A 27,394-nucleotide genomic window follows, 5' to 3' on the forward strand; every position below is an offset into this window, starting at 1 on the left:
TCAAAACACCATCTCTTTGGTGATAAGGCATCAAACAGACGTAGGCTGCTTCACTCTGTTCACTCTCAGATTGAACACCAAGCTTTAAAGTATTTGAATGTCTATTCGAGTACATCAATAGTGGCATGTTATATGTTCGGATGTGATTGCAGGGTCAAATATTAAGTAAGTATGAAGCTGGACAGTAAATTGAACACTCTATATGCCTGGCTTGTCTATACACTATAAACTGTATTCACTTATTTCTAAAAATGTAATGTAAGAAGTATGAATACTCTAAGAACTAACAAATCTAATGTCTAACCACTATGTTGTACAACTGAAACTAATACAGTATTGAATGTCAACAGTAATTGAAGAAAATTCTTTGAAAAAAAATATTGAGATAAATTTGAAGTGAAAGATTACTAGAATTAGTGGGATGCTTCACATTGTAAAGAATAAAAATGTCAAATCACTACTTTGTACACCTGAAACTAGTATAACTAATATAATACTGTATAACAACTATACTTGTGTTTAAAACAAATTTTTTAATTGATAAATCTGCATCAATAGATTAAACTATGAATTCTAGTTAGTGAGACCAGGATATTTCACCCATCTTCCTAATAAGGCATGAAATTTAGGTTTTTGCCTTGAGGGAGAAGACCTAGTCAGCTGCATGCAAATGATCTTACAGTAAAAAGAGTATGAGAAATTATCTCGGGCCAGTGCCTTTTTCTGTCTGGTCTCAGTTCCCACCTACAAAACAGGGGGATGCAGCAGTCTCCGTACTGCCCTAGAGAGCCTCGCAGCCAGGCCTCCGAGCCTTCCACCTCTGCTTTGCTCTGTTTAAATACTAATCTGCTGAAGGAAACAGATGATTTTCTTTAAAGGAAGAATTCAGTAACTAAAAATAACTTGAAAACTACTAGACAAAATGATCTCCTATGTCTCTCCTAGTATTGATATACAGGATAAAATGATTTCTTTAAGCTCCTAAGTTCTAAATATTTCAAGAGCATATCCTTCCATTTAAACATAAAAAGAAAATTCATGTGACAATGTGGGCTTGATTTATTTCAGAAATATATTCAAATAGATGTAATGCTTCTACCTCGTGAAAATGCCATCCACAATTCCAACTGTCGCTTCCTCTGCGGGGACGTAGGAGCCGGTCTGAGCCATGATGGCGATCAGTGCGACTTGCTTTATGTAGGAGCTCTTCCCGCCCATGTTGGGCCCAGTGATGATCATTGCTCTCTCCGAGTCCCCCTGCAGAGTCCAAGAGCAGTTTCACCATTGTGCCAGAGGGGCCCTTACGCAGTATTTCCAATTGGTTCCGTAAAACTTCAATAGCCAATCAATAATTCACCACATTCATAGAATAAAGAAGATAAATAATATGATCTCCAATGACACAGAGAAATCATTTGATAAAATTTCATTTCCATTCATTAAAAAATGCAGGGAAAGAAAATGGAAGGTATAAGGATTGGAAAGAAAATAATGAAACTATCTTATTCCTATATGTCATGATTGTGTTCCCAGAAGATCTAAAGAAATCTATTAATCAGTAAATGAATTTTGCAACATCTTTTGGTATAAAAGTTCAGCATTACTCTATTACTAGTATTACTGTATTGCCCTATCACAGGTGCGAGGCAGACCTTGGAGAGGCTAAGTGCCTTGCCCAGTAATGCAGAGCTACTCAGCAGCAGAACTGGATGTTAAGTGAAGATCATCCTCCAACAGATGTTTCAAAGTGGCAGGGGGTGGGGGAAACAGGAGCAGGGAGGTAGGGGGAGCCCTGCTCAGTGACGTGGAATTATAGTCACTGCTAAATAAGAGAAGAGCTGCCCTAGCTCAGGTCCCTCCCTGGGTCCACCACTGAGTACACTAGAATGATAGTCAGAAGATCCCTGAAGTCAAGAGATGCACAGCAGAAAGGGAAAAAAAGTCACATACTAATTTCCAAGACTTGGGCATCAGCTAATTTTCAGGGGAGGGTGGGGGGAAGCTTTCTCCCTTGACAGGTACAGATCTTAACATCTATCTTTAAAAAGGAATCATGGTAGAACTATTTTTATAGTAGCTGCAGACTACTGAAAAAGTTTGGCAGTTTCAAAGTGTTTTATTCCCTAAATTGTCAATCAATGACAGGTTACAGTAAGAGACACTCCCTCTGCCAGACAAACCCTCAGCCAAATCCTTACACTTTTAACCTAAGGGGAACTACAAACACTAAGGGGGAGAATGAGGCTGGAGGGTACAGGCTGTATGCTGAGATGCTGAGGTAGGGGTCCAAGTCCTTCTGTGCCTGGATGCTGCCCAATATACTACATTCCACTAAGCGCCGCTTGTCACTCAGTCCACCCCCCTCATTTTACAGATGAGAAAACTGAGGGTCCGCAGGTATGGCGGCCCACCCAAGATGACAGTAGAGTGACGGCAGACCAGGGTTTGAATTTACATTGCCTATCACCGTTAGGCACTGTCCCACTAGTACACCTGTGTACCAAAAAGTGGTACGTGTCAAAAATTTAAAAACCAGAACACGAAGGAGCTAGAATAGAAAGAGACAGCATCTGGCCAGAGTGAAGGTGAAGGCTCTAAAGGGGCAGCAGTGTATGTGGGGCCCTGAAGGATGAGTACCACTCCGGTCAATGGAGATTGATGAGGGACAGGAAGGGAGGAGAGGAACCTTCTGGGCAGACACAGCAGCGCAGGTCACAACACTTTAAAAATTGTCAGACGAAATGCCCTTTTTTTTCCCTCACTGTTTCAGAAGCAGGAAGAAAGGGGCACCTGAGAGGAGAAGTGACAGAATACAGAATACAATGTTCAAGTGCCATTAATATTTCCTCTAATATTTAACAATATGATGTAATGATCATGCTATGCAAAAAACACATTCCTAACAAAATCTATGAGAATAACTCAGCCATGGAGTTAAATTTAGCTTAAAACTCAGACATATTTCATGGCATGCATTACTGTTGTTCTTCTTGGTAATCAGGTACAAAGGGTCAAGAGCTTATGAATATTATTGTAATGAGTCTTAACTTTTACACAGCCAAAGTAAGCATTTCTGGGGAGGCTAGAAATATTTATCCTGGGAAAGGGGTGGAAATGGAAAGACCGTGGTCCTTGGTCCCCTCCCGTGCTCCCTCATCTTTACCTGTAATGTGCCACACACAGTGCTAGGGACTGAGGCACCTGAGGTCTACCCAGGGCCCACCCCACCCCACTCTAGAACACCTGGGCCCTGGATTTGCCTTGGACCACAGAGACCCACGTGTTCCAGTGCTCCCTGGGAATCTTCCGGCTTTGCACATTTGACTCATTTCCTTCCCTTCCGCAAACTGAGAAATTGTTAACCACACTTTTCCCTTTCCCCCTCCCAATAAGGTCAATTTTGTGTAATTTATATTTTAAAAAACACAAATTAAAAATCCCAACTTCAACTGCTATAAAAACCAAATCCACCCATCAGAGGCATTTGGCTGAATAAACCAACAGTCCTGAGGTTGCAGTGGGTTATAGCGGCATCTCCCAAGCAGTGTCCCAGGTTACAGGTGTGCCACGATGCTGACCTACCAACCCTCCAGGTGGCAGGTGGGGCAACCTCCTTTTGTTCTGAGCAACCTTTTTCTTCTCCTTCTATTCTAGTGTACCATGAAAATACCATCACTTCCCAGGTGTGCTGAAGTGTAAAGGGTTGGCCAGCACTGGCTCACCTCGGAATACTTTATGTCTGGGGAACAGTTCAAGACTACCCAACGTGGGTAAACCCTGGCAGGTCAACTCCCCCTTCTGGTTCTCGGTTGACTCACGAGTATGAAGAGGTGGTTACACTAAATGATCCCTAATGTCCCTTCAGGCTGTACAGTATAACTATTCTGTAAACTGTAAAATGCCTATATAACATCCTGAAAAATAGTATTTCATAAAGAAAAAAAGGACAAAAAGTTAAAAGTGAGACTTGGAGATGGTTCAAGGCTTCCAGCTAACCCTTGTTTATTTAACAAACCTGACTGGGTACCTGCTATGTGCCAGAGAACGCTGACTGACTCTGGGATTATCACTAAACCAGGGCAACGGATTCCCTGTTCTCTTCAAGGCCACAGTTCCCTGGGAACCACAAGCCAGAAAACAAGTCATGAAAATGTAGTGGGATAAGTACTCAAATGAGGAAAAACACAGACGGCTTCGGTATGTGATAGGGGTGCCCCTAACAGCTCTGGTTAGAGAAGGCTTCAGTGCAAGGGGTGACACCCAAGACAAGACTTAGAGAATAAGCAGGAGAGGGAGGTGGAATGTGGGTGCGTGTGAGGGAATAGCACCTGCCAAGACCCAGAGGCACAGTAGCTCGGTTCTATACAGATGGAATTCAAAGCATTAATTCAAGCGGGACAATGGTGGGAAACATCAGGAAAAGCCCTGTGGATGCAGAGCACAGAAGGAATTGAAGGTGGGAAGAACCAGTGGTTGCTAAGTCTACAAATACTCAGATCACATGGGGAGAAGAAGGGAAAGGAATAAAAAAACAGGGTTTAAAAGAGCCTTCCTTTCAAGTCTGTTTGGAGAAATCAAACAAGGCTTCCTAGAAGATGAGGCAGGGCTGCGTCTTAAAGGAGAGGAAGGAATACACAATAGCATCTTGTTAACCACTGCACTTTTATTTTCTTTTTTTTTTCATGTTTAGATTAAACTGAAACTCAAAATTCTAAAACTAAGATAGGGAAAATGTTTAAGAGATTCTTGAAAAGGTCTCTTCATTTACACCTCCTTTCAGGGAAACTATTCCTCCAGTGTTGGTGCCCGAGAGAGCTTTTCAACAGCCTTGTTTTCCTTTCCGTACAGTCTGCCTTAGCGACAGATCCGAACCTGAAGTCCCTGTACGCGCACGGTGACCCCTCGGAACCCGTAACTCCAGCTCAGACCCCTCTCCCGGCCGTTCCCTCCACCTTCACGTTAGGATTTCCACCCAATGTCCCACAAGCACCTCAAAGTCACGGCGCCTTTCTATTCGGCTCTTCACTATATTCCTGCCAGGAAACCTGCTAGAGCAGGCCCAAAACAATGTTAGTTTTTTTACTGACCATTTAAATATCCTCTACTTTGAAATTCCTGTGAAGGCTGTTGCCAAATTCTCCTACTGGGCAATCTCTTAGCTCCCTCATAGTCTTTTAAAGCATGCTCTTGGTGTTCACTTAACTGGGTGCATCTTCTGCCAGATGAAGGAGTGATATCATATCTCTTTCTTCTTTTTTTATTCTACTGAATTTATTGGGACGACACTAGTTAACAAAGTACACAGGCTACAGGTGCACAATTCCACAGCAGTGCTGCGCGTTCGCCACCCCACGTCAGGCCCCCATCTGTCGTCATCTGTCTCCCCTGTGCCCTCCTCCACCTCCCCCAGCCCAGCCCCCGGCAATCACCACACTGCTGTCCATGTCCATGAGTTTTTTCTCTTTTTTTTACCTTTTTGCTTAATCCCTCTACCCACCCATTCCCAACTCGGGACTTCTCCCCCACCCCCACAGCTGTGGGCCTGCTTGTCCCTTTCTTCTTTGTAAGCCTGACATCTAGCACAATACTGCCACAAAATAAGTGTCAGAATCCATAAGAACAAAATATTCATTAAATAATACTGACAAAAAACTCATAAATAAATACAAGATTGTATAATGTGAAAAGGAAGTATTTTTAAAATCAGGAGAGGAAAAGTGGGCAGAAAGTTGGCTTGTTCAGAAGCACTATAATAAGTTCACATAATAAAAAAATCCAGAAAAGTATACTTATAATTACATGTAAGAAAGACCACTGCTTAAAATTACATAATTATCAAAAGCAACAATGTCATTTGACTTTCAGAAAATTATTTCCAGGGTATATTTTATAATTAACACCTAAAAAATATTTTAAATTGAGTTTTACATAGTAAGTTCTTTTTAACACTATCCCTTTATACCCTGCAAAATAGAATGCACTTCACCATAGCAACAGTTCTATATCAACTCCTACTCAAGTTAGAAAAAGCATATGTAAAAGAATCAAATATTCTGGAATATTCCGAAGTGCTTGCTGAAATAAATCACTGCATTTACTTTGTAAAAATTTTAATATGAGAGTTCAATGTTCCTTTAAAACATTCTTGTCATTAAGCAAAAAGCTATTTTAATTTCTCAAATCTGGCTTTATTAAATAGTATAATAGATTATTTTAAAAAAGAAGAAAAGGGGAAAAAATGAAAAGGAGAAAAAAGGAACAAAAAATCAATGTCAAGGATAACACTGGAGTCAAGCTGGCTGGTGTGCTGGGGAATGGAAACAGTAACAGAAAATGATGTGTAAGTGAATTATAAGTAAAATATAAAGCAAGGTACTAACTGTTACAATCATATTACTTTCTCAAGAAAAGCTATCTATACCCTACTGGTATTATGGGAACTGAAAAGTCTTATGTTCACATAATCTTCTTTTAAAAGACAATAAAAGCATTAGTACTTATTAACTTGTTTTGATAAATTAAGTAATTTACAAATTCCCTAATGAGAATGAACAAGTTTATAGACACTGGGGATCAGGTTACATACTACCAAAAGTCTCGGTACGATATCGAAGTGTAACATTAAACTAGATGTAATTCAAAGCATTTCCTGCCACTTACCACCCTTGTGGCTTGCCAAACTCACCAAGCGCACATCTTGGTCATCCCTGTTCATAGCCCAGGATGACCGTTACGTTCCCAACCCCACTGATACTCTGCTGATACTCTTGGCTTCCTTTCTTTGATCTAATTTCCAACTGCTCCTCTACATTTCAATTCTTCCACTATCCTCTGAAAAATTCCCAAGTACTTCTACACTGCTAACCTCCATGTTTAACAACTCCTTCATACACTGGCTTAAAATGAAACTTGGCTGTTCCTCCCCTCTCATTTGGAGGCTGAGCTTTGTGCCACATCCATCCGTCAGAATCTCAGGGTTCAGAGGTTCTCCCAAATCGGCTTCTTTAGGACTTTACCATTTCTGCTTGTCTCAGCGCAGATACCTACAAGCCTCCAGGTCACCAGTCTCCATCCCTTGAAATCTCACACCTGGACAACCTTCATCTTCCACTGCAAATCCTACAGTTACCTTAGATAATTTCAGTATGCACGTGGGCCTTTCCCAAACTCCTCCCTCATTTCCTACTCTGCGTGGCCCTACCTGGGATCTTGCCATCACCCAGAACATAACCTCTGAAATCTTAAAGCCACGAATCTCATTCTCTGATAAGGCTTCTCTCACTCAGTTATGCCCTACATATTAATTCTCTGATCTCATCACCAGATTAACTTATTCTATGTTGAAAAAGACTCTCTCCTTGACCAAACTCTAGCTAGGCCTCAAATTTGACCTATAGAAACTGCACCTGCTCAGAACAAATTATTTCATTTATTCTCCCCACTGAGAGACCAAACTAACGACTCAAAGCCACGTCCTCCAGGTGACTCCGGCTACCCTTAAAGGGCCTGCCTGAGCAAGCACCACGCTGCCAGGAGCAGTTACTGCTTGTCCCAGCCAAAACCCAGTGATAGGCAGAGAGGCCCTGAACTCTCCCTTGGAGAAGCTACTTCAGGAGGCTTGCAGTTATAAATCTTTCTCTGCCCCTTTGAGATGCAAATCTTCTGGAACTGAGTTCTCAAGGGCAGGAGAACCACCTCTTTGAAATACAAACACTTCATTAAGGGAGTGGGAGGGGGAGAGGGGGAGAAAGGTACAGAGAATAAGTAGCATAGATGATAGGTGGAAAATAGACAGGGGGAGGGTAAAAATAGCGTAGGAAATGTAGAAGCCAAAGAACTTATAAGTATGACCTATGGACATGAACTATAGGGGGGGAATGTGGGAGGGAGGGGGGTGGGCAGGATGGAGTGGAGGGGGGGGGAATGGGACAACTGTAATAGCATAATCAATAAATATATTAAAAAAAAAAGAAAGAAAAAAAAAAAAAGAAATACAAACACTTCCTTCCCAGTCCCTGTGGGAACGTATAAGCACCAGTTGCCAGTTAGTAAACCCAGAGAGGATTCACATTAACCAATCCCCTTTCCTGCTTTTTGTAAGTTTCCCCTTCCCTAGATCTGCTCATCACCCCCCAACATCCCCTAATCCCCATCCTTGTTCTCCCATTCTACCTTTAAAATGCCCAGTCACTCGGCACAAATTGAAGATGAGTTCAGTTCATGCTGGAGTCTTTGCCCTACTGCAGACCACATCTGAGCACCTCCACTCTGCTCCTGCATAGCTGATCCTACACAGAAGGTGTAGGTTGGTGGTCAGTGGTCAGAGCCAGTCCTTGCAGCTGACTGGTCTGGGTAAATCCCTCCCATTGATCTGCCAACAGCAATCGAGGCTGAACTACAAGAGGAGTGTGTAGTCAGCCCACATGAAGGGCACACATCAAGTACCCAGGTTGGGTGATAGGGGAGGCTGTGTCACTGGACCCTACAGGATACCTACTTCATTAGGCCATGATACCAAGACAGGGAATCATAGCAACTCTACCTAATACATAGAAACAAACACAGGGAGGCTGCCAAAATGAGGAGACAAAGAAACATGGCCCAAATGAAAGAATAGATCAAAACTTCAGAAAAACAAACAAAAAGGAGATAAACAATCTATTCGATGCAGAGTTCAAAACACTGGTTATAAGGATGCTCAGGGAACTGCATGACAATCTCAACAGCATAAAAAAGATCCAATCAGAAATGAAGGACTCACTAATTGAAATAAAGAAAAATTTCAAGGGAAACAACAGTAGAGTGGATAAAGCCGAGAATCAAATCAGTGATTTTGAACATGAGGAAGCAAAAATCAACCAATCAGAATAAGAAGAAGAAAAAAGAATCTAAAGACACAATGATAGTGTAAGCAGCCTCTGGGACAATTTCAAGCACTCCAACATTCGCATCATAGGGGTACCAGAAGGAGAAGAAAAAGAGCAAGAAATTAGAAATCTATTTGAAAAAATAATGAAAGAAAACTTGCTTAATTTGGTGAAGGAAATAGACTTACAAATCCAGAAAGCACAGAGTCCCAAACAAGATGGATACAAAGAGGCCCGCTCGAAGATACATCATAATTAAAAACACCAGAGGTTAAAAGATAAAGAGAGAATCTTAAATGCAGCAAGAGCAAGCAGTTAGTTACCTATGGAAGAATTCCCATAAGACTGTCAGCTGATTTCTCAAAAGAAACTTTGTAGGCTAGAAGGGACTGGCAAGAAATATTCAAAGTCAAAAGCAGGGACCTACTACTAAGATTGCTCTACCCAGCAAAGCTATCATCTAGAATCGAAGAGCAGATAAAATTTCCCAGACAAGAAAAAAACTAAAAGAGTTCACCACCAACCATAATTATACGAAACATTAAAGGGGCTTATTTACGAAAAAGAAGTAGATCAAAACTATGAACAATAAAATGGCAATAAATACATATCTATCAACAATTGAATAATAAAAAAAAAAACTAAGCAAGCAAGAAGAACAGAGACAGAATTATGGATATGAAGAGGGTTTTGATGGTTGCCAGATGGGAGGAAGGTGTGGGGAAATGGGTGAAGAGGTGAGGGGATTGGGAGTTCCAAATTTGTAGTTATTGAATAGCCATGGGGATGTAAAGTACAGTATGGAAGTGGAGTAGCCAAAGAACTTATACGCATGATCTGTGATCATGAACAATAGTGGGGGGCTTGCCTAAGAGGGTGGGGGGTGATGGGTGGAGGGGGAGAAGGGGGAAACTGGGACAACTATAATAGCATAATCAATAAATATAATTAAAAAAATAATTATAGCCCTGGCTGGTGTGGCTCAGTGGATTGAGTGCTGGCCTGCGAACCAAAGGGTCCCAGGTTCGATTCCCAGTCAGGGCACATGCCTGGGTTGTGGCCCAGGTCCCCAGTAGGAGGCATGCAAGAGGCAACCACACGTTGATGTTTCTCCCCCTCTTTTTCTCCCTCCCTTCTCCTCTCTCTAAAAATAAATAAATAAAAATCTTTAATAAAATAAAATAACTATAGCCAAAGATTACTGCATTTAAAGCCAATGTTAAAACTTGGGTAAATTTGAAAAAACATTACTTAATAGTATATAAAAGTTTGTGATCGATGCTACCACCTTTTACGTGTTTTATGCATTATGTAGTACTTACTGATAAATTTGTACTATTGGGAACATACTGATCGTGTTCTCCCAGCAACACGTCTATCACAGGGTGTCGGCCATTTTTTATTATGATTTTCCTTTCTTCCTGTAGAGTTGGTCTGTAAGAAGAAGCAAGTTTAAATTAACAGGCATGAAAAACAGCCTTTACAAAATCTCTAGGATAACATGGAAATTTTCTGTGGTTAGTCTGTCAGACAACAAAACCCTAAACAATGACTTTAGGAACCTATGTCCAGATTAAGTCTTCAAGTATAAAAGTTAAATTTTTGCTATAAAAAGAAATTGGGAAGAAAATTACTCTAGTAATAGGTCTCTGAAGCACAAGTGTTAGCAGAGTCTTGTGATAGCTCTACTACTGAGATCTACGTTTACAAGATCCTTTTATTTTGTTATATTTCTATTATTCTCTAAGATATTTTCATTAATAAAAATTATAGTTTGGATCAATGATATTTAAATCACTTTCAGTAATAAACATAGTAAAGAAAATCATGTAAAATCATTTCTAGATTTTCCCTGGCTGGTGTAGCTCAGTGGATTGAGCACTGGCCTGAGAACCAAAGGACCGCCGGTTCGATTCCCAGTCTAGGGCACATGCCTGGGTTGCAGGCCAAGTCCCCAGTTGGGGCGCATAAGAGGCGACTGCACATTGATGTTTCTCTCCCTCTTTCTCTTTCCCTTCCCCTCTCTCTAAAAAATAACTTTAAAATCTTTTAAAAACTCATTTCTAGATTATTACATTAATATAAATTATATGTTGGACTTGCAGACAGAATGCCTTAAAATTTTTGTATTCCATTTACTTAAAACATCCTGCTATGGTCTTTGGTGCCTTTTGGTACTTTTTTTTGATACAAAGACCTTTTTTTGCTTTTCTAGACTTGTTTTGTAAGCTTTAATATTTGTTTTTATCTATAGCTTTATCTAGCAGATCCTCAGGACTCTCTGTAAGCTTCTGCACTGCAGATAAGTTAGCTGTTCTCTGTTGTTGAATATTTAGACTATGCGGATTTTTCACTGTTTGAAGCAGGGGTACAGTGAACAACCCTACACACGTGTCCATGTGCCTATGCCCAGGTCTTTCTCTAAGCTACAGGGAATCCCGAAGTGGAATTTCCAGTCACAGCCTAGGCATTTTTTCATTTTAATAGACAAGAGTAGCTATATTAATTTACCTTCCCACCAGCAGGGTATGAAAGTTGACTTCTTTTTTGTATCTTCATCTAAAGTTGATATTATCAATTTCTAACTTTTCACAATGTGGTAGTGAATTGTGTTATCCCATTGTTTCCATTTGCCCTCGTTGACGACTAAGGTTGAACATCTTTTCGTCTATTTCTTGGCCATTTGTTGGTCATTTTCATCATAACAGCCTATCAGTGCCCTCCTCAAGTTCTTTGACACTAAACTTTCACATAAAAGTACATTTTCTGAACTTACTCGTAGCACCAAGAAATACTACTTTCCTAAAGACTGAAATTCTTCTTCAGTATATCTGGCTCACAAAACCTTAAGAATATACATTCACATTTCCCAAAGAAAGCGACTAAACTATCTTCTGAGTAAACAATTTGAAACCATCCTTTGGAAAGAGATATTTATGGCAACAGAAAAAGGTTTTCTGTTTTTGAATTTTAGAGTATAATTCTAAGAATAGAATTGTTATCTAGATGGGTTATGAATGTACCGTAAAAGAAAAAAATGAAACCATGTGTAAATGGTACCAATTTAAAAACAAAACCCAAGGTGCCCTGCAAAGTGAATCAATACATCATATTCATGACACCGATACGATTTCCCAGGAAGGTTTTCACTTTAGAATAAAATTTTGAGTGATTCATTCTGCTCTAAAATCCACACTGACTTATTCTGTTATCAAAATCATATACTGACAAAACACTTCCTGCTAAGAGTAAGAAGCAAATGACAGTCCACAGAGCCGAGACGACGGCACGGTTACAGCACAAAGGGAGCAAAGCCGTGCTGACGAAATCTGTGGCACCGAAGATCCGAGGAAACCTGGATGCTGCACGGAAAGGCGGAAACATTAACCTTGGATGAATTTAATTATTTTATTTTATATTTTTCAATTGCATCTTTCTCTTTTAACTGCCCCAAGAAACAGAACATGATCAATTAGCTCAAATGCACTAAAATCTTTAAACAAGCTGGAAACCTAAGAAAAAATAAGTATAAACCTCAGATACTTAAACACTAGCTTAAAATACATTTTAGATAAGTTTTCTATTCCATGGCTATTTGCACTCAATTGAGAAATCTGGGGCCAAACTTTCATACAGCAGATTCTGTAAAAATGTTTGTTAATTTTCTAATGAGTCTAGGAATGAATCATATAGTTTCACAGTGATATAATAAGAAATATATTCTTTTACTCCTCAGAGTTTTTGCTAAAACTACATCTAAATAAAAAATTTCTACAACTTTAAGATTCCCTCTAGTAACTAACTCACAACGTTACTTCTTACGACTTTATATAAGGATCTGTAAGACTTCAATAAGAGTACATGGCTAGTTGGTGACAGAGTGTGGGTTAGAACCAAGCCTTCTGACAACAAACTAGATTCTGATTATCATGTCACACTGAAAATTATATATCATGTGTAATATGTATGTTTGGCTATACATATAAATATACATACAAACATACAGGTATGAAACATTCAATTTGGTGTACTGTGGCAGACCACATGCATGTCCTTTCTCCACGGCCCATAGCATCAGCAGCAGCAAATGGCAAAAGGGCCCCTGAAGAAGTGTACGAAGGCATAAGCCAGGCATGAGTATTGTTCAGTGGAAAGAGCTTCATCTGAACACATTAGGAGCACAGGCTGTAGCCAATCCTCTGCTTAACTCAAAACAGAACCCATTAGGGAAAGTCTGGCTCACAAATGGTGTGCAACGAGAAAGAACTCCTACTAAGATTGCAACACATAAGGAAGAAATCAAGTCTACTGAAGGGAGACTTATTTTTCCAGAACTAGATTCAACTAGAGTAAATTCATGTATCTCATTTTTATAGATGAGTAATAGAATATAATTTTCCTCCATTTACTACAATGTAGCATTTGAGCTCTAAAATGCCTACAGGTGACTGATTAGGCAAATCTGCTTGTGTGACTCCTCTGAGGTGACAAGAAATTAGGCAAAGATGAAAATGCAAAGATCCTACTTTAAACAAAACTGCTGCGCCTGACACTGTAGGCACACTCCACGCATCAATGGACAACGAAACGAAACGAAACAGCAAACTGCATTCCCAGTCTATAAACGGCAGAGCCAATTCCTTCAGCTCCTCTCCCACAAATAAATACATGCTTTACATTGAACAAACAATTTTTGACAGCCACTGTGGGTACTATGCTAGGCACAGAGGACATTTAAATACAAACTAGAGAGGAAACCAAGACATGAAGGAAGTATGAACAGCACAGCAGTTCTACCAATAAGCCCTGTGTGCCACAGGCACTGAGAGACAACACCTCTTCTGTGTTTTCTGTTCAGTCCTCACAAAAGGCCAGCAAGTTAAATACTTTGTAATGTTTCTTAGGGATATGAAAAAACGGAGCCTTTGAGCCACAAACTGAACAGTTGTGCCCCCGTCTGAAATTTATATGCTGAAACCTAGCGTCTAATGTGATGACATTAGAAGTTGACTGGGTCATAAGGGCAGAGCCCTCACGAATGGGCTAGTACTCGTATAGAAGAGACCCAGAGAGCCCAGACAGGGCACTGCCCATGAGAGCCAAGAGAGCCACCGGCACGAAATCCCAGCCAGGGGATCCTCAGGATCTAGCCTAAGTACAGAAGTGGAGCCACCCAGAGAGCCCCCCCAGGGGCAGGCCCAGGCACCAAGCTACCATGGGAACAGGGCAGCCTGGACTCCTGGGAACCTAGATCGTTGCCCAGAAAAGCTACAGGAACAGGACTGCCACCCAGAGGATCTGGACGCCAAACCCACCTCCAGCACCCCTCACCCCCAGTCCCAGTGGGCCTGAAGAACAAAGAATTGAGCAGAAAGACTGACTCAAGTTTAAGGCTTTGGACGTAAGGAAGTGTAATTTGACTGCAGCAGGGAGCAAACGGCCTCAGAATGACTGATACCTTGAGCGTCACACACATCTGACTTCGGTATTTAAGTGAGCCTTCTATCAGGTTAAACGTATTGTAACGTGTTCAAGTGAAAGGTAACAGATGGAAGGATTGCACATTTATAAAAATGTCACCACATAAACTTAAAAATTGAAATATGTAATATTCACCTCTAGAGTTAGAGTGAACATCTGCTCTCATTGTATTTAGTGATAGAGCAAGCAAAGAAAGGAATTTAATTTTAAATCAAGCTACATGTACGACAGTCAGCTTTACCAAGAGTCCAACATATTTGAGTAATTTCAGTATTTTATAATAGAACACTAAAACTGATTGAATAATATCATCTGATCTAAAGCATCGAAATAGGGGAGAAATAAAAAAGAATATTACCTCTGGGGTGGAGGGATGGGGAGAAAAGGCATACAACTGTAATTGAGTAACAATAAAAATTAAAAAAAAAAAATATATATATATATATTACCTGCAATAATCTCCTTGCTTAGCGACCTTGGCCAGGGAGAAAATGCAGTCCACAGTTGCTAGGTGATGCACTGCTTTACACAAGGAGTGGTAATGTTCACTGAAATGCCTACAGAAGCAACCACAAAGGGGTGAGCAAAAATGATTTCTTAGACTTATGAAAGCTGTATAGTAAGTACTTTATTAGCTAAGATAAGCTAAAACAAAATAACGAGTCATAACTAGCAGTTTAAAAGAAAGATAAAAATTACATGGAACTACTTTCCTATTTAATATAGTAATTTGATTACTGAGGCTCCTTTTTGTTTCATTTGGATAGAATTATATACTTAAAACAGCTTTTGTACAAAAATGTATACTATTTAATAACATGTTGCACATTTCATCTCTCCATGACATTATAATTTAGATACAATTAACACAAATGCAGTGATCATTTTCATTCAGCTTCACTGACATCATGAACTACCCAGATGGGTCAACTTCCCTTTGTGCTGCTGCTTCATGGCATCATCCAAACTAGGAGTAACAGTTTCAATATCTTGCTCTCACACTGAACTGGAAGCTTCTCCATGGTGGAGTCCATGTCCGTCTGATTTACCTATCATTACAGCCCTAACATCTAGCCCATAACCTGGAAGGCAAGTAAGAAGAAAAGTACTTTTCTCGGTGATCTGCAGTTATCCTATTAATAGTACATACAGAAATTTATTTTTCCAATTTGTTTTTAAAAGATAATGGTCATTGCCTCGAATCTTTGGCTAATTACATAGCTGCTGGTCTAGAATCTTAGAAAACTCTTTACTGAAAGACTTATCCAGAAAAAAATATAAGAATGTATACAGGTGTTTCTCTTTCTCTCTCTCTCTCTCTCTCTCTCTCTCTCTCTCTCTCTCTCTCTCTCAAATTACCCTGGTATCTCACAGCACAGGTATCCTTTACATCCTTTTAAATAGTGCCCCCCCCCCCAAAAGAGAATATTATGCTGAATGCTTCTGTTAACATAGATCTCTCTATTGTACTGTGGGCTTCAGAGCCTTTCAGATTTAGTCTGGTTCTTAAAAACAAAAGTTTTTAGAGTGCTTCGTAGCTTAAAAAGGATATCCAGATTAAGTTATTATATGACCAGTTATTCCTATATTACCACTATACTGATTTTTTAGAATCTGTAATTTCTGATTTTTCTCATAACATTAGAATAAAGTATTCTATGTAAATAACTTTTTTCAGATAGTAAAAATATTTTAAGTATCCAGCTTCATTTTTGTGTTAACTATTTGTGAATTAAAAAGTGTATTTACAGTATATTTTATACTTCTTTGAGTACACAGAACATAACGAATGTAATTTGCCTACTTCTCACTGAATTAAAGTTTATCAGAACAAGTAACATGAATCCCACCAGGAGGATGAAGAGTCTGTGCAAAACCCCAAACACAAAGGAGACTGGCCCCAGGCACCAGACAGGCATAAAATGTCCCTTAGTTCTGAAGATGCCACATGCTGCACGGACCTAACACTCCCGGAGTGGCTGCCCGGGGATTATGCCTTGTCCGTCCTGGTCTGGTGTCAGTTTTCAATCTGACCACTCACTAACCCCTTGGACTGCGCCTACTCTGTCCCCCTGCTCCTCCTACTGACCCATCTGGGCTCCCTATCCTGGCACTCTCCCTTGTGCCAGAGAGCAGCCACACACAATGTTTCTGCCCTTGTTTCTCTGGATAGGAGTGTCAAAGGACCTTTGGCACTTACGAAAAGTCCATTTTTTCTTCCTCTCACTCCGTCCTTCTCAGGTCTTGTCACTGCAACCCCAATTTGTTACTACTCAGGTTGAGGGTAACTGTACTTAATGATATTCTTAATTTCCAGAATTGAAATGAGTGACATAGTTCTCAGTAGGGGCCATTTCAGTTACAAGAAAAAAAAAAAAAAAAAAAGCAGGGAAGGATAAGGTAATTATTTTGATATAGACAATAACATTCTTTCTCATCATCATCATAACTCTTATGAAGCCTTGTTTTGACTTCTTGGTACTTATCTATTTCCTAAACTTTGTCAAATTTCAAAGACCGAAAAATTACCAGCTGAAAATTGGGCAAGCTCAGACCTAACAATCTGACAGACTGGGTGTATGTCGTAACCGCATGCAGTTCCATCACTAAGCCACCAGACAATTTAAGGATGAAGCCAAAGCGCTATAATTTAATCTCTGGTCGAAAGATACTGCTGGGCCCATGGGAAGCAGATGAAGATACTTGGGTTCTAAAGCTGTTATGACAGATGTTTTTCAATGATATCTGAAGTTTAAAAAATAGAAAATATTTTTTATTTTTTATTTGAGCTACTGTACAAAAGACATTATAATTCAATCTTTAAAGAATTTCTGATTGAGAAGATTATTCAATATCCACAGCCCATCTTCTAGCACACAAAAGAGACTTTTTTGAGCAAGTGTTCCAATCATAACATTTCTTCCAGTCTTGATTTCTTGCGGGATGTTGATCGAAAGTAACCTGACTAAGGCATCACAGTGAGTATCTCAGTAAGAGACAAGCACACTGGCGTAGCTGGTGCGCGATCCTCTGCCGCCAGGCTCACTGAGGCTCACAGTCCGTAAATGACATCGTGTTCATACCATCTGGCACCTCGATCAATAGCTGACATAACAATCAGTGCTATTCTTGAGTGGGAGCTCTGGCTGCAAATGCTCTAACTAAATTTCAGTCAGTATTCTTTTTAAGATAAAAACTTGAAAATATTTTAAAGTAATATATGTATATTATAAAAACTTCCGAAATCATGTATTTGCAAAGTAAATTAAAATCTCCAGAAAGCTTTCCATTCAAAAATAATCAGTTAATATTTGAGACTATATATATTTAAATATTTGAGACTATGTCTATTCATGTATTTATATGTGTGTATAAATATATGAATAGACATTTCTCTAAAATATAAACAAGTAGACAATAAGCATATATATTGTATTTTTTTAAATAGAAAGATTTTCATGCCGTGCATGTGTGTGAATTTACACACACACAACTGTATCACACTTTAACACTGTTTTGCATCCTTCCGTTAACAATATATCATAAGTATCATAATCTCGTGTTATGTCACATTTAATGTTGGCTCACTCTTAGCACCTCTGAACTACATCAGATGGATTACATGATGAAAATAGAATTCTCCTCGATTTTTTTTGGCATAAGGGCCCAGGCAGAGGGCTGATACAGTCAGAAAGGTATGAGGTAATGGTGGGTAATAGAGGCAAACAGAGGAAGGAGGGGCAAATCAGAGAGATATTTCAAAGGGAAAAAAGACAAACAGGAATTTGATAACAGATAAAGGGACAAACAAGGAAACAAGAATCAAGGAGAATGCCCAAGTCTTTAGCCTGGAAGACCTGGACTTTCTCTAGTCTAGAATAATGGCAGGGAGAACATAATCCAGATTTATAAAATCATGTATACTATGAATACAATGAATATGAATCTCCTCACCAAATCCCAGAACCCTAGAACCTGGCCCTTGAAGCCTGAAAGAAATCATTTCAATCCAGTTTTCATGTTCTCAGTCATGGTACTAAGGGAAAAGCCAAAAGAACTAAGAGACTCAAGGGCCCTAAAATCCTTAAAATGGGAAACTGAAAATTAATTGAGAAAGGAACTGAACAAACCAAATTTCCATCCCTGGGTTCAAGACTCCGAGTCAATATAACTTCAACAGACTCAGGATAAGTAAATCAGAATCTCTTTATGATCCTATAATTCAACACTCCTCTGGGCAAAAAGAGATGACAGATGACCAACATTTAAAAAACTGTCACACAATATCTTTTTTTGTTCTTTTTTTTTTCCATTTGTCAGACTGGTTATTTTATATGTACAAAGCTCCATGAAGGAACTCACTGAATATTTTACTATTTGAGTTTTTAAAGAGAAAGACTAACAGAGAGGTTTCTGTTTAAAGAGATGGCTGCGGATTCATGGGCAGCCTTGGTAGCCTGAGAGTAAAAGGTGCAGACTCTACCGTCAGACACCCTGGGCTTGAATCTGGGCTCCAGTCTCAACCTATGAGCAAACTTCTTATGCCTGCATATCATTTCATCCAGCCATAAACTGGGGGTGATAATAATACTTAATGCACAGGGCTCCTGGGAAGAATGAGAGGTAGTACACATTAAAGTGCTTGGATGAGTGGTGGTTCGGAGCTGGTGCCCATGGACTCGTGGAAGGCAACTGTGCACATCTCTTCCCAGCTCCTGTCCAGCAGTAGCTGCAAAGCAGTCACTGCAAAAGCCAGCAAACACCACGCACACTACTACTCTTCCAGGGAGTAGCAGCTAATCACTTACCAGCACACTGCTGACTCAAACTTGTCAATGAACCCAGCTACTAATAATCCAGAATATGAGGCATGCTTTAAGACAATGGCAAGTACTCTCCAAAAAAATCTCATATTACAAAAAACAAAAAGGTGGGGAACTATTCTAGACTCCAATAGATTAGAGAGACAGAATAGCCAAAAGCAGTACATTAAAGTTCACTGGATCCTTCATTTAAAAGAGAGGGAGGTAATACAATATATTCTTAAATTAATATAATTTTGTCTTAGATGTAATAATGGTGTTAAGATTTATAGCAGAATGTCCTTATTTTTAGAAAACGTGTACTTAAGTATTTAGGGGTGAAGTGTTAATGATGTCTAAAACTTACTTGCAAATGTTTCAGGAAAAAAAGGAATATGAGAGAAACATAAAACAAATACGGCAAAATGCTAACACTTGATAAATCTAGATGAAGGGTACATAGGTATGCATTTCAACTTTCCCATAAATTTAGACTTTTTCAAAATAAAAAGGGAGAAAACAAAACATCTAACCCATACTTATCCAACTCTGAAACTGTTAAGCCTTTTATAAGAAAAGTAAACAAAGTCCAAGGTAAATTTCATGAAAATGATTCTATTAAGCATGCTTAGCAACAAAATGTTAGAACAGTAACAATACAGTACATTTGGTCTCTCACCAAAGACTTAAGATGAGCTTTCATCTCAATGGATTAAAAATCAAACCAGAGAACACATGTACTCAACTATTTTATGGCAGGTCACAAGCAGTAATCTCTACTTTTCTTTTTGATGGAAAGACTTTCCGGTCTATTTCTCATAGCAAAAAGTCAGATTATATTTGTCATTGTAAACTCACTCTAGAAAATCAAGCCATTCAGCATTGCAGTCAAGGACTAGTTGCTCCCGGAGCTGATTCAGGCGCCTGTAATTTTCTACAATAAAAGGAGAGTGAAAGCGGCTCACAGCTTTTGTGCTAGAAGCGGAGAAAACAAAAATAGGAAATCAAGATTACTAAGAAATTAATAATGCCATCTCTTCGTTAAAATTAAAGGAGTTATTTATCATTCTCTGATGAACCTTGAAAGTAAATAGCTGTAAATAGAGAACATTCTTTAATTATGGCCCTGAACCCTACTGATTCCAACGAGCTTGTTGTAAATAAAGTACTTGGAGTTCATAGGACTTTGTTCAGGAAGCTTTTAAAATGCATTTCAAATTACATCCATATGGCAAAGTCAAAGTTTAGAATTTTTATTTCATAAGCAGCAAGCTTTTTTCTTTAAATTGTACTAAATGAAAATGAGTGCTTAAAAAAAAAGATCAGAAGCAAATATTGCAAAAAAAAAAGTCCTCGCAAAGCTCAGAGGTGGATTCATTAGTGAAGGCCATATAACTCTTTACATTTTATGCTTTTCTGTACCATTAAAGCATGTCAGTGAAAAAAATATATACAGCATTATGAAGAATAGCAATGCATTAATTCAGGAGGCAAAGAGTTCTCATGATCTAACTGCAGGTTCACAGGGACCCTGGATAGAAAGGAATACCATGAGCTCCTTCTCTGAGCTTGCATAGAACCTCTGCTTCCTCAAGAAGCTGTAGGGCGCAGTGGGGGATGCCCTGGCTCCCCAGTCACAGAACCTGGGCCAAGGCTGCAACTCTGCCACTTACTTGCTTGCTGGATGACTTTGGGCAAATATAAATGACCTCTACACATCACTTTCCTCATCCATAAAATGGGCATAACAATAGCATCTACCTCATAGGTACTGCTGAGAGGATCGAACAGATAGTGGTTAACAGAGAACCTCATCATTAGTACTCAACCTTAGGACCTGTTCTGTGGTGGTTGTGGCAGTTGTTACTGATGTTGATATTGTTACTATGATGAATGATGTTACTACGATGAGACCTTCAAGAAGCAAAGGTCAGGGTTGAATGACAAGCAGGTGATGACACAGTGTAGTCTGCTTCCCACTGCTGCAATGCACTGTCACAATCATCTTCAATTTGGCAAGTTGCTGGACTAGGGGTAACCCCTTCACACTCAAAATCTAACTACTGGTGTTCTAACCTATCCCTGTCAGGACTCTGATGGCCAAACAACAGATTAAAAATTATAATGAACCTTCCCCAAACCATCTTATTCTTTCAATTTACATCACTGAATGTTCAAAAGATGCTGGCACTGATTTCTGCCTTGCCTGTTGCCTTTAAATTTTGTAATCTAGCTTTCTACGCAAACATATCTATCATAGATGTTTCTCTTCTGACAAAACCCATTTAGTGAGACATTTCAGTTACTGTTCTACATAGGCTAACACGATTTCTAGTAATTTCTCTTCATAGAGCATATAGGACAAAAGTAAATAAAGGGAAAAATGCCTACAAAAAGAAAACAGCATCTCCTAAAATTAACAATACTCAAATGCTGACTACAGCTTCTGGTAACATAGGGAAAAAAAGGATGGTATTTAGAGTTACAGAAACACACAACTGTGTCTTCAGCATCCTTTGAGAGTGGAAATGGATAATAACTGTTTAATTAAAATAATAAATTAATAACCATTCACATGTTGTTGTCGAGATTTTCTTCCATTCGTGACAGTTCTTTCATACCATCACCAGCTATAGTCACTCTTCTACATCGAAGGCAAATGCAACATTTTCATTTCAAATTCATGCAAACATATTAATAACAGTAGCAATAAATATGCCACAAAGGATACTACTCACAGGAGGTCACACTTCTTTAATACCACTTCTCTAAATCCCCTCATGGGGATTAATGCCTAACCAAGGAAAAAGGCAGAGAGAGTCTCAATGTAGTTCTCTAATTTTGTATCTAATTTATTTTCATCAATTCATGATATGACTCAAAAAAAAAAAAAAGACGTAATGAACTAGTGCAACTGAGCCATGGAAAGCACTGAGAATGAAGAGATGCGGGCTCGATGAAGTAGAAAATGAGATTTCAGCTTCATAAAAGAAATGTCAAGTACTGCACTCATCAAGAAATTCAAGCAACCAAATTAATCTTAGAATTGAAGGTTCCTCAACTTTTTTCTTTCATGTGTTTAAAGTATACTCTGAGGTAAAAAATAAAACAGTAATTTACAAAACAAGAAAATAAATATTTACTAATAAAATGCCCTTTGGGAAAATGTTTTAAATTAATGATAAAAAGAATGAAAAATAATTTTTTCTTTGGCTAAAGTTCCATTAAAAAAACTTGAAGGGTAAGAACAGCTTCTTATGGCAAGGATGTGGTTATTATCAGTCAGTAGAACACAGACTATAAATGTCATTATCATTCATGTTAATTTAAAAATACATCTTTTTAAACCTACCTTCCAACCTTAGTCCAGTCAGTCGGTATACAAGACACAGCAGAGTTCTTTATTTCAATCATAAACTAAAATAAATATAAATAAAAATTAGATATTTAAATGATTAAGCATTATACTTTAAAGCTTCCTCAAAATTATGCTAAATATTAATTTAAAATAGTAAATATTATGCTAAACAATCCAAATAAATCCAGTATTGTTCTTGGGAGAGTTTATATATGTCCATACAATCAAATATTATTAATTAGGATTCCACTACTTGGGATGAAGTACAATTCATATTACGCAATAAGTTTACAATAAAGGACAAACTTTGATACTTTAATGTTTATAACACTGTTTTGTGCATACTACAAATGGTGATTTTTTCATTAATGACCTGTATCATTTATTAGTACACACTTATCCTAAGAATTCTATTTCTCAGTAATAAGAATTAATATTTAAGTACATAAAATTTTTAGCTTTGCAATTACCAGGAACGTTATACGAGCTTGCGATATATGGTCCCTCCGTATTCTGAACAGAAGAGGATTTACTCCCACAGTTTGCATCCAAGGAAGCCCAGTCCTCTAACAGTATGCGCATGAGGGAAGCACTGACTTCCCCAACTACCCAGGAAGGCATTTCTTCCCGGAGCGCTTTAAGTTCTCACTCCTACGATCCGTATCTTCATGGACCTAACTGTGCTCTCTGCACGACAGCTCCTCTGAAACCAGCCAGGAAGCAAATGAAATCAGGCTCTTCCTTAACACCTTTCATTTTTAGTATGTTATATACCATCTCGTCTTCCTGCTCACATTCCTATATTACTGCAGTGAAATTCAATGTTTCATTCAAATAAAGGAACTTACTTTGTATGGGATGGAACTCAGAAGCTCTGTGGCCACCACCACTGACTTTGAGATGGCTATAGGACCTTCTTTATACTCATCAACTGTGTAACATCTCAAGTATTTACAATATGCTCATTACTAATAGTGTTAGCCTGGCTCTTGAGTTGACTTTTCTTTCAAAGGAACCCTGTACCTTTTACATTAATTATCATAAGAAGTAACAGTTAATTTTAAGAATTTACATTCTTAGCAAAAATTTTGTTATAATGACATCCTCTTGTATAGAGAGGAATTAACAATTTCAAATCTGCTATACCCAGTTAAACAGTTAAGAGCCAAGAGTCCAAAAAAGTCCACTCTGGCTACAAAAAGTAAGGGTAAAAAACACAAAATAAACATCATGGATGGGAAAGATAAAAGCACTTTATGCTTTAAAAAATTCTGCTTAAATATTATTTTTAAATGTTCTATGCGAATACATATTGTTCTTTTGATAAAATAATTCTGGGAAAAACTATCTATACCAAAGGCAAACCCAAAAATCTGGGATATACTGGATCACTGACATTTGGGAAAGACGCATTAGATCAAAATTACTAACACAGAGCTCCATCGGAGTGACTAATGGGTGGAGGCAATTATGAAAAAAGCGCACACTGCCTCAGTGAGGTCCCTGGGCAGCCAGCTCGGCTGGTTTGCTTAAGTAATTTGAAGTAATTTGCTGTGACAGCGCTGATTCAAATCTGTGCCTTATTCACAGGACAAACCGCTACTGGTCACAGCCCTTTGGAGCAGCTTACGAATACTTTGGAGCATAACTCTTCAATCTCCACGTATCCGGCGCCGACCCTAAGGACCAGAGCCCTCAAGCGAGCCCCGTGCAGAACCGACACCGACGGGAGACAGAGTGGGAGTCAGGAAAGCCCACATGGACCGCCTGCTTGTTAAACCCCGGGATGCTTCCTCAGACAGGCGCTGGCCTGTGTGTCCCTTTCTTCTTTCGGTGCTCCTAGGTTCTCAGCCTGTGTTTCTCCTCACAATTGTCATTAACTAGCAGGTTTTTTCCCCTTCTACACTGGTTATGGAAGAGGAAATTCTCTATTGCCTTTTACTAACATTCTAAGCATGGGCATAGAGGCCTCTTGTTTAAAGATTTTGTTGCTAAAGAAAAGAAAACCAACTAAAGTGGGAAATTAACATATATTTCAGAAATCAGAGAGTTCTCATAACGACTTCTTCCCCTGCTCTGCAGTTCCTGGCTTTGCTTCTTAGGTGTTGGCGTGAGAAGTTTGCCTTGATTTGTTCGAGCAGTCTTTCATGTGCTTCTCTGGGATGCAATTCTGCGCTGGTTACATGTCAGATATCGCTGCTCCGACCACGGCCTGTGCCACCACTGAGCTGGCGTTCTGCTAAGTCGCCTGCAATTCTTACCTCAGAAACTGCTCTCTGTTTTCCCCAACGCCACACTTACTCCAGTCCTCTCCCCTGTTCTTTCTCACTCTCTCAAGAACTTTCAACTATGTTTTTTTTAATGTAGAAGTAAGATTTAACAGAATGCTTTCCACATCTTAAACACACTGAGCAAATATTTGGATATGCTGCATGCTGTGAATTAAAACAATTTTTCTAAAGATTTTCTCCCAAATTTCTTTCCTTTTCCTGAAGAATACTGCCTCAGCTCTAAATATCACCCCATATCCTTTCTATATTTAATTCATAGTTAGGAAAGAATTCTCTATATACATAAGATATGACAAAGACTATCACAGAAGCCGAGAACTATGTAAAGCTGTGTCAGTTTCTGCTTTCATTATTTCCTTTATAAACAAATACTTTCACAGTCAGACAATAAGGCACCACAGTCAATAAGGCTTAGTATCCTAGTGAGTATATTAAAACTGCGAACAGTGGTGAAAAATGAATGTTGTCAAAAGGAATCCTGGCTTGACAGTCTGTCTACTTATCTATTTTAAGTGATAATAAGATCCATGTACCATGTGGGACTGCTATAAATAGGCTTATGAAATTATTACAAAAGTTATCATATAGAAGTAAAACTTCAGACAGAAAAAAAGGGTATAAAATAGAAACACAGGTCTATAAAATAAGGGCTTCCCCTTCCTCCTTCCCTGCTCAGAGGTAAGCATATTGATGAAGTTTGTTCTTAGTCCTTTAAGTATTTCAAAATAATCTGCTGATACCCGTAGTACAGATTTTTAACAGGATGTGATTATAACAATGCTGAATATTTAAAATTCATTTGGTGTTCATTTAAATGAACGGAATCATTGATTCTCAAAAATGTTGTAATAGTGATTCTACATTTGTACTATTAAAATTCTCAAGGTTTTTAAAAATCAACGGGACTCCATCCTACTGTGAATAACTAAGAAATTTCTTGCTTCAAATTCATCACTTTAACCTAGTAAAGGTAAAGTAAAAGATAATTTACCTCCCTTCCTAATCTTTTGTAATCCAATCACTTCATCTCCATGCCTTTTCTTAAACTTGCTGCTATGCTATGCTGATAAAATAACTAATTCAGTATCTTTTATGAATTCCTGATCATTTTTCCTTAAAAACTATCAATTGAATCCAGGGCTGTCTTCTCAAGACTTAAGCTTTGTTTTAGTTGGAATGGTATGAGCTCTAAAATGTCTGGATTTTATCAAATAAAATCCATGACACTGATAATCCCCTGAGGTAAGATTTGTGAGTAGAGAGAAGTAAGGAGGTGGTAGAAACACTGGAGTCAGGCAGAACTAGGGTGGATTGGGCTCCTGACTAGGGTAATTTACCTACTTACTCCAGTTTTCTTTCCAGCAAAACTGGAGTAACCCCTTCTTGTGTTGGTACGACAATTAAATTAGGTAATATATGCCAAGTGCCCAGCACCGTTCTAGAACTTAATAAGCGGTTGATAAATGGTAACTATACTACCATACATGAGTAACATTTGTGTAATGCTTTATGATTAGAAAGCATACCCATGTATTTTGACACAACTGGTTTTCACGGCAGTCTCACGACAAAGGTGCCCTTCCAGGGTCGCACAGCGTGGGTGCCAAACCTCAGCTTTCCCCACAGTAGTACCAGGCTATCAGTTTTCCACTACACAGCTCTTATTAATGTTACTAAGCAGTTCTGATCATCTCATTTCAATAAAGAGCCAGAATAGTGGCACTAAGGTCACTTGTCACTTTGCAAGGTCGTGATTGTATGGTGCAACCAAGACATACAATTAAATATTTGGTATTTGCCTGTTCAGGGGAGAAAATGAAATACAAATACTGTCAAATAACTTCTCTGTTACACAGAGCTCCATGTGGAATGCACCATAAAATGTGTGCCTGAGTGTAACATCTTCATAAACTCAGTCCAGAAGACAGGCTGACTTAATCAGTGGTCTATTAAATGGCATTAGATTAATAAATTATTATAATTTACTACAGAGTTTCTTATTTCAAATAATCATATAAATAATCTTTTGGCTAAATATACAAAGTGATATAAATATCTAAAATTTGATTTGAAAACTGTTGCTCCCTAGACAAAAAATCTATTTTTAAAATCCCAAATAAAATGTTCACTTTATAGCAATTCACGAATATCCTAATTTGCTATTTTAACAAAGAAGGATTCCTCAGATTCCTCCATTAGAATCTTGATCTTTTATCAAACAAAGACCTAGAAGAGGCATGCCTCAAGATTCAGAACGGGACCCACAGGAACAACCACACCTAAAAAGCATGGTTTTTTCATGGTTCTCATGCAGAATTAATATCAAACTGTAAACAGAGGTACAAATGACAAAAACATTCTAAACAGCACCAAATCCCATGGAAGACTCACTAATGTAGGTTTTCGCTATAGTTTTGGTTTTTGTTGTTTTACTTTCTGTTTCTTAGCACCTGAACTCCTCAATTCAGAGGATGCCCTGCCGTTTAGTCACTGTGTGGTATCATTTCATCATCTGCACGCAAGGTACCAAAGACTGACTACTCTCTCCTAGATTTCGGGCAAATTAATTCTATAAGTTACTATTTACAATAATCA

At 38.7% G+C, this 27,394-nt stretch overlaps 1 protein-coding gene across 1 annotated transcript in view; it reads right to left on the reverse strand.

Annotated features, from left to right (window-relative positions):
• MSH3 (mutS homolog 3) overlaps positions 1-27,394 on the reverse strand; it is a 132,118-nt gene that overhangs the window by 26,179 nt on the left and 78,545 nt on the right. The window contains exons 16-20 of the mRNA XM_053912181.1: positions 22,503-22,567; positions 20,009-20,125; positions 14,798-14,905; positions 10,190-10,301; positions 1,100-1,257 (exon numbers count right to left, since the gene is read on the reverse strand). Coding sequence (XP_053768156.1) covers positions 1,100-1,257; positions 10,190-10,301; positions 14,798-14,905; positions 20,009-20,125; positions 22,503-22,567 — 560 coding nt within the window. The remainder of the gene's footprint in view (positions 1-1,099; positions 1,258-10,189; positions 10,302-14,797; positions 14,906-20,008; positions 20,126-22,502; positions 22,568-27,394) is intronic.

Source organism: Desmodus rotundus, chromosome 1 (genome assembly GCF_022682495.2).
Source record: "Desmodus rotundus isolate HL8 chromosome 1, HLdesRot8A.1, whole genome shotgun sequence".
In the NCBI taxonomy this organism is placed as follows: Eukaryota; Metazoa; Chordata; class Mammalia; order Chiroptera; family Phyllostomidae; genus Desmodus; species Desmodus rotundus.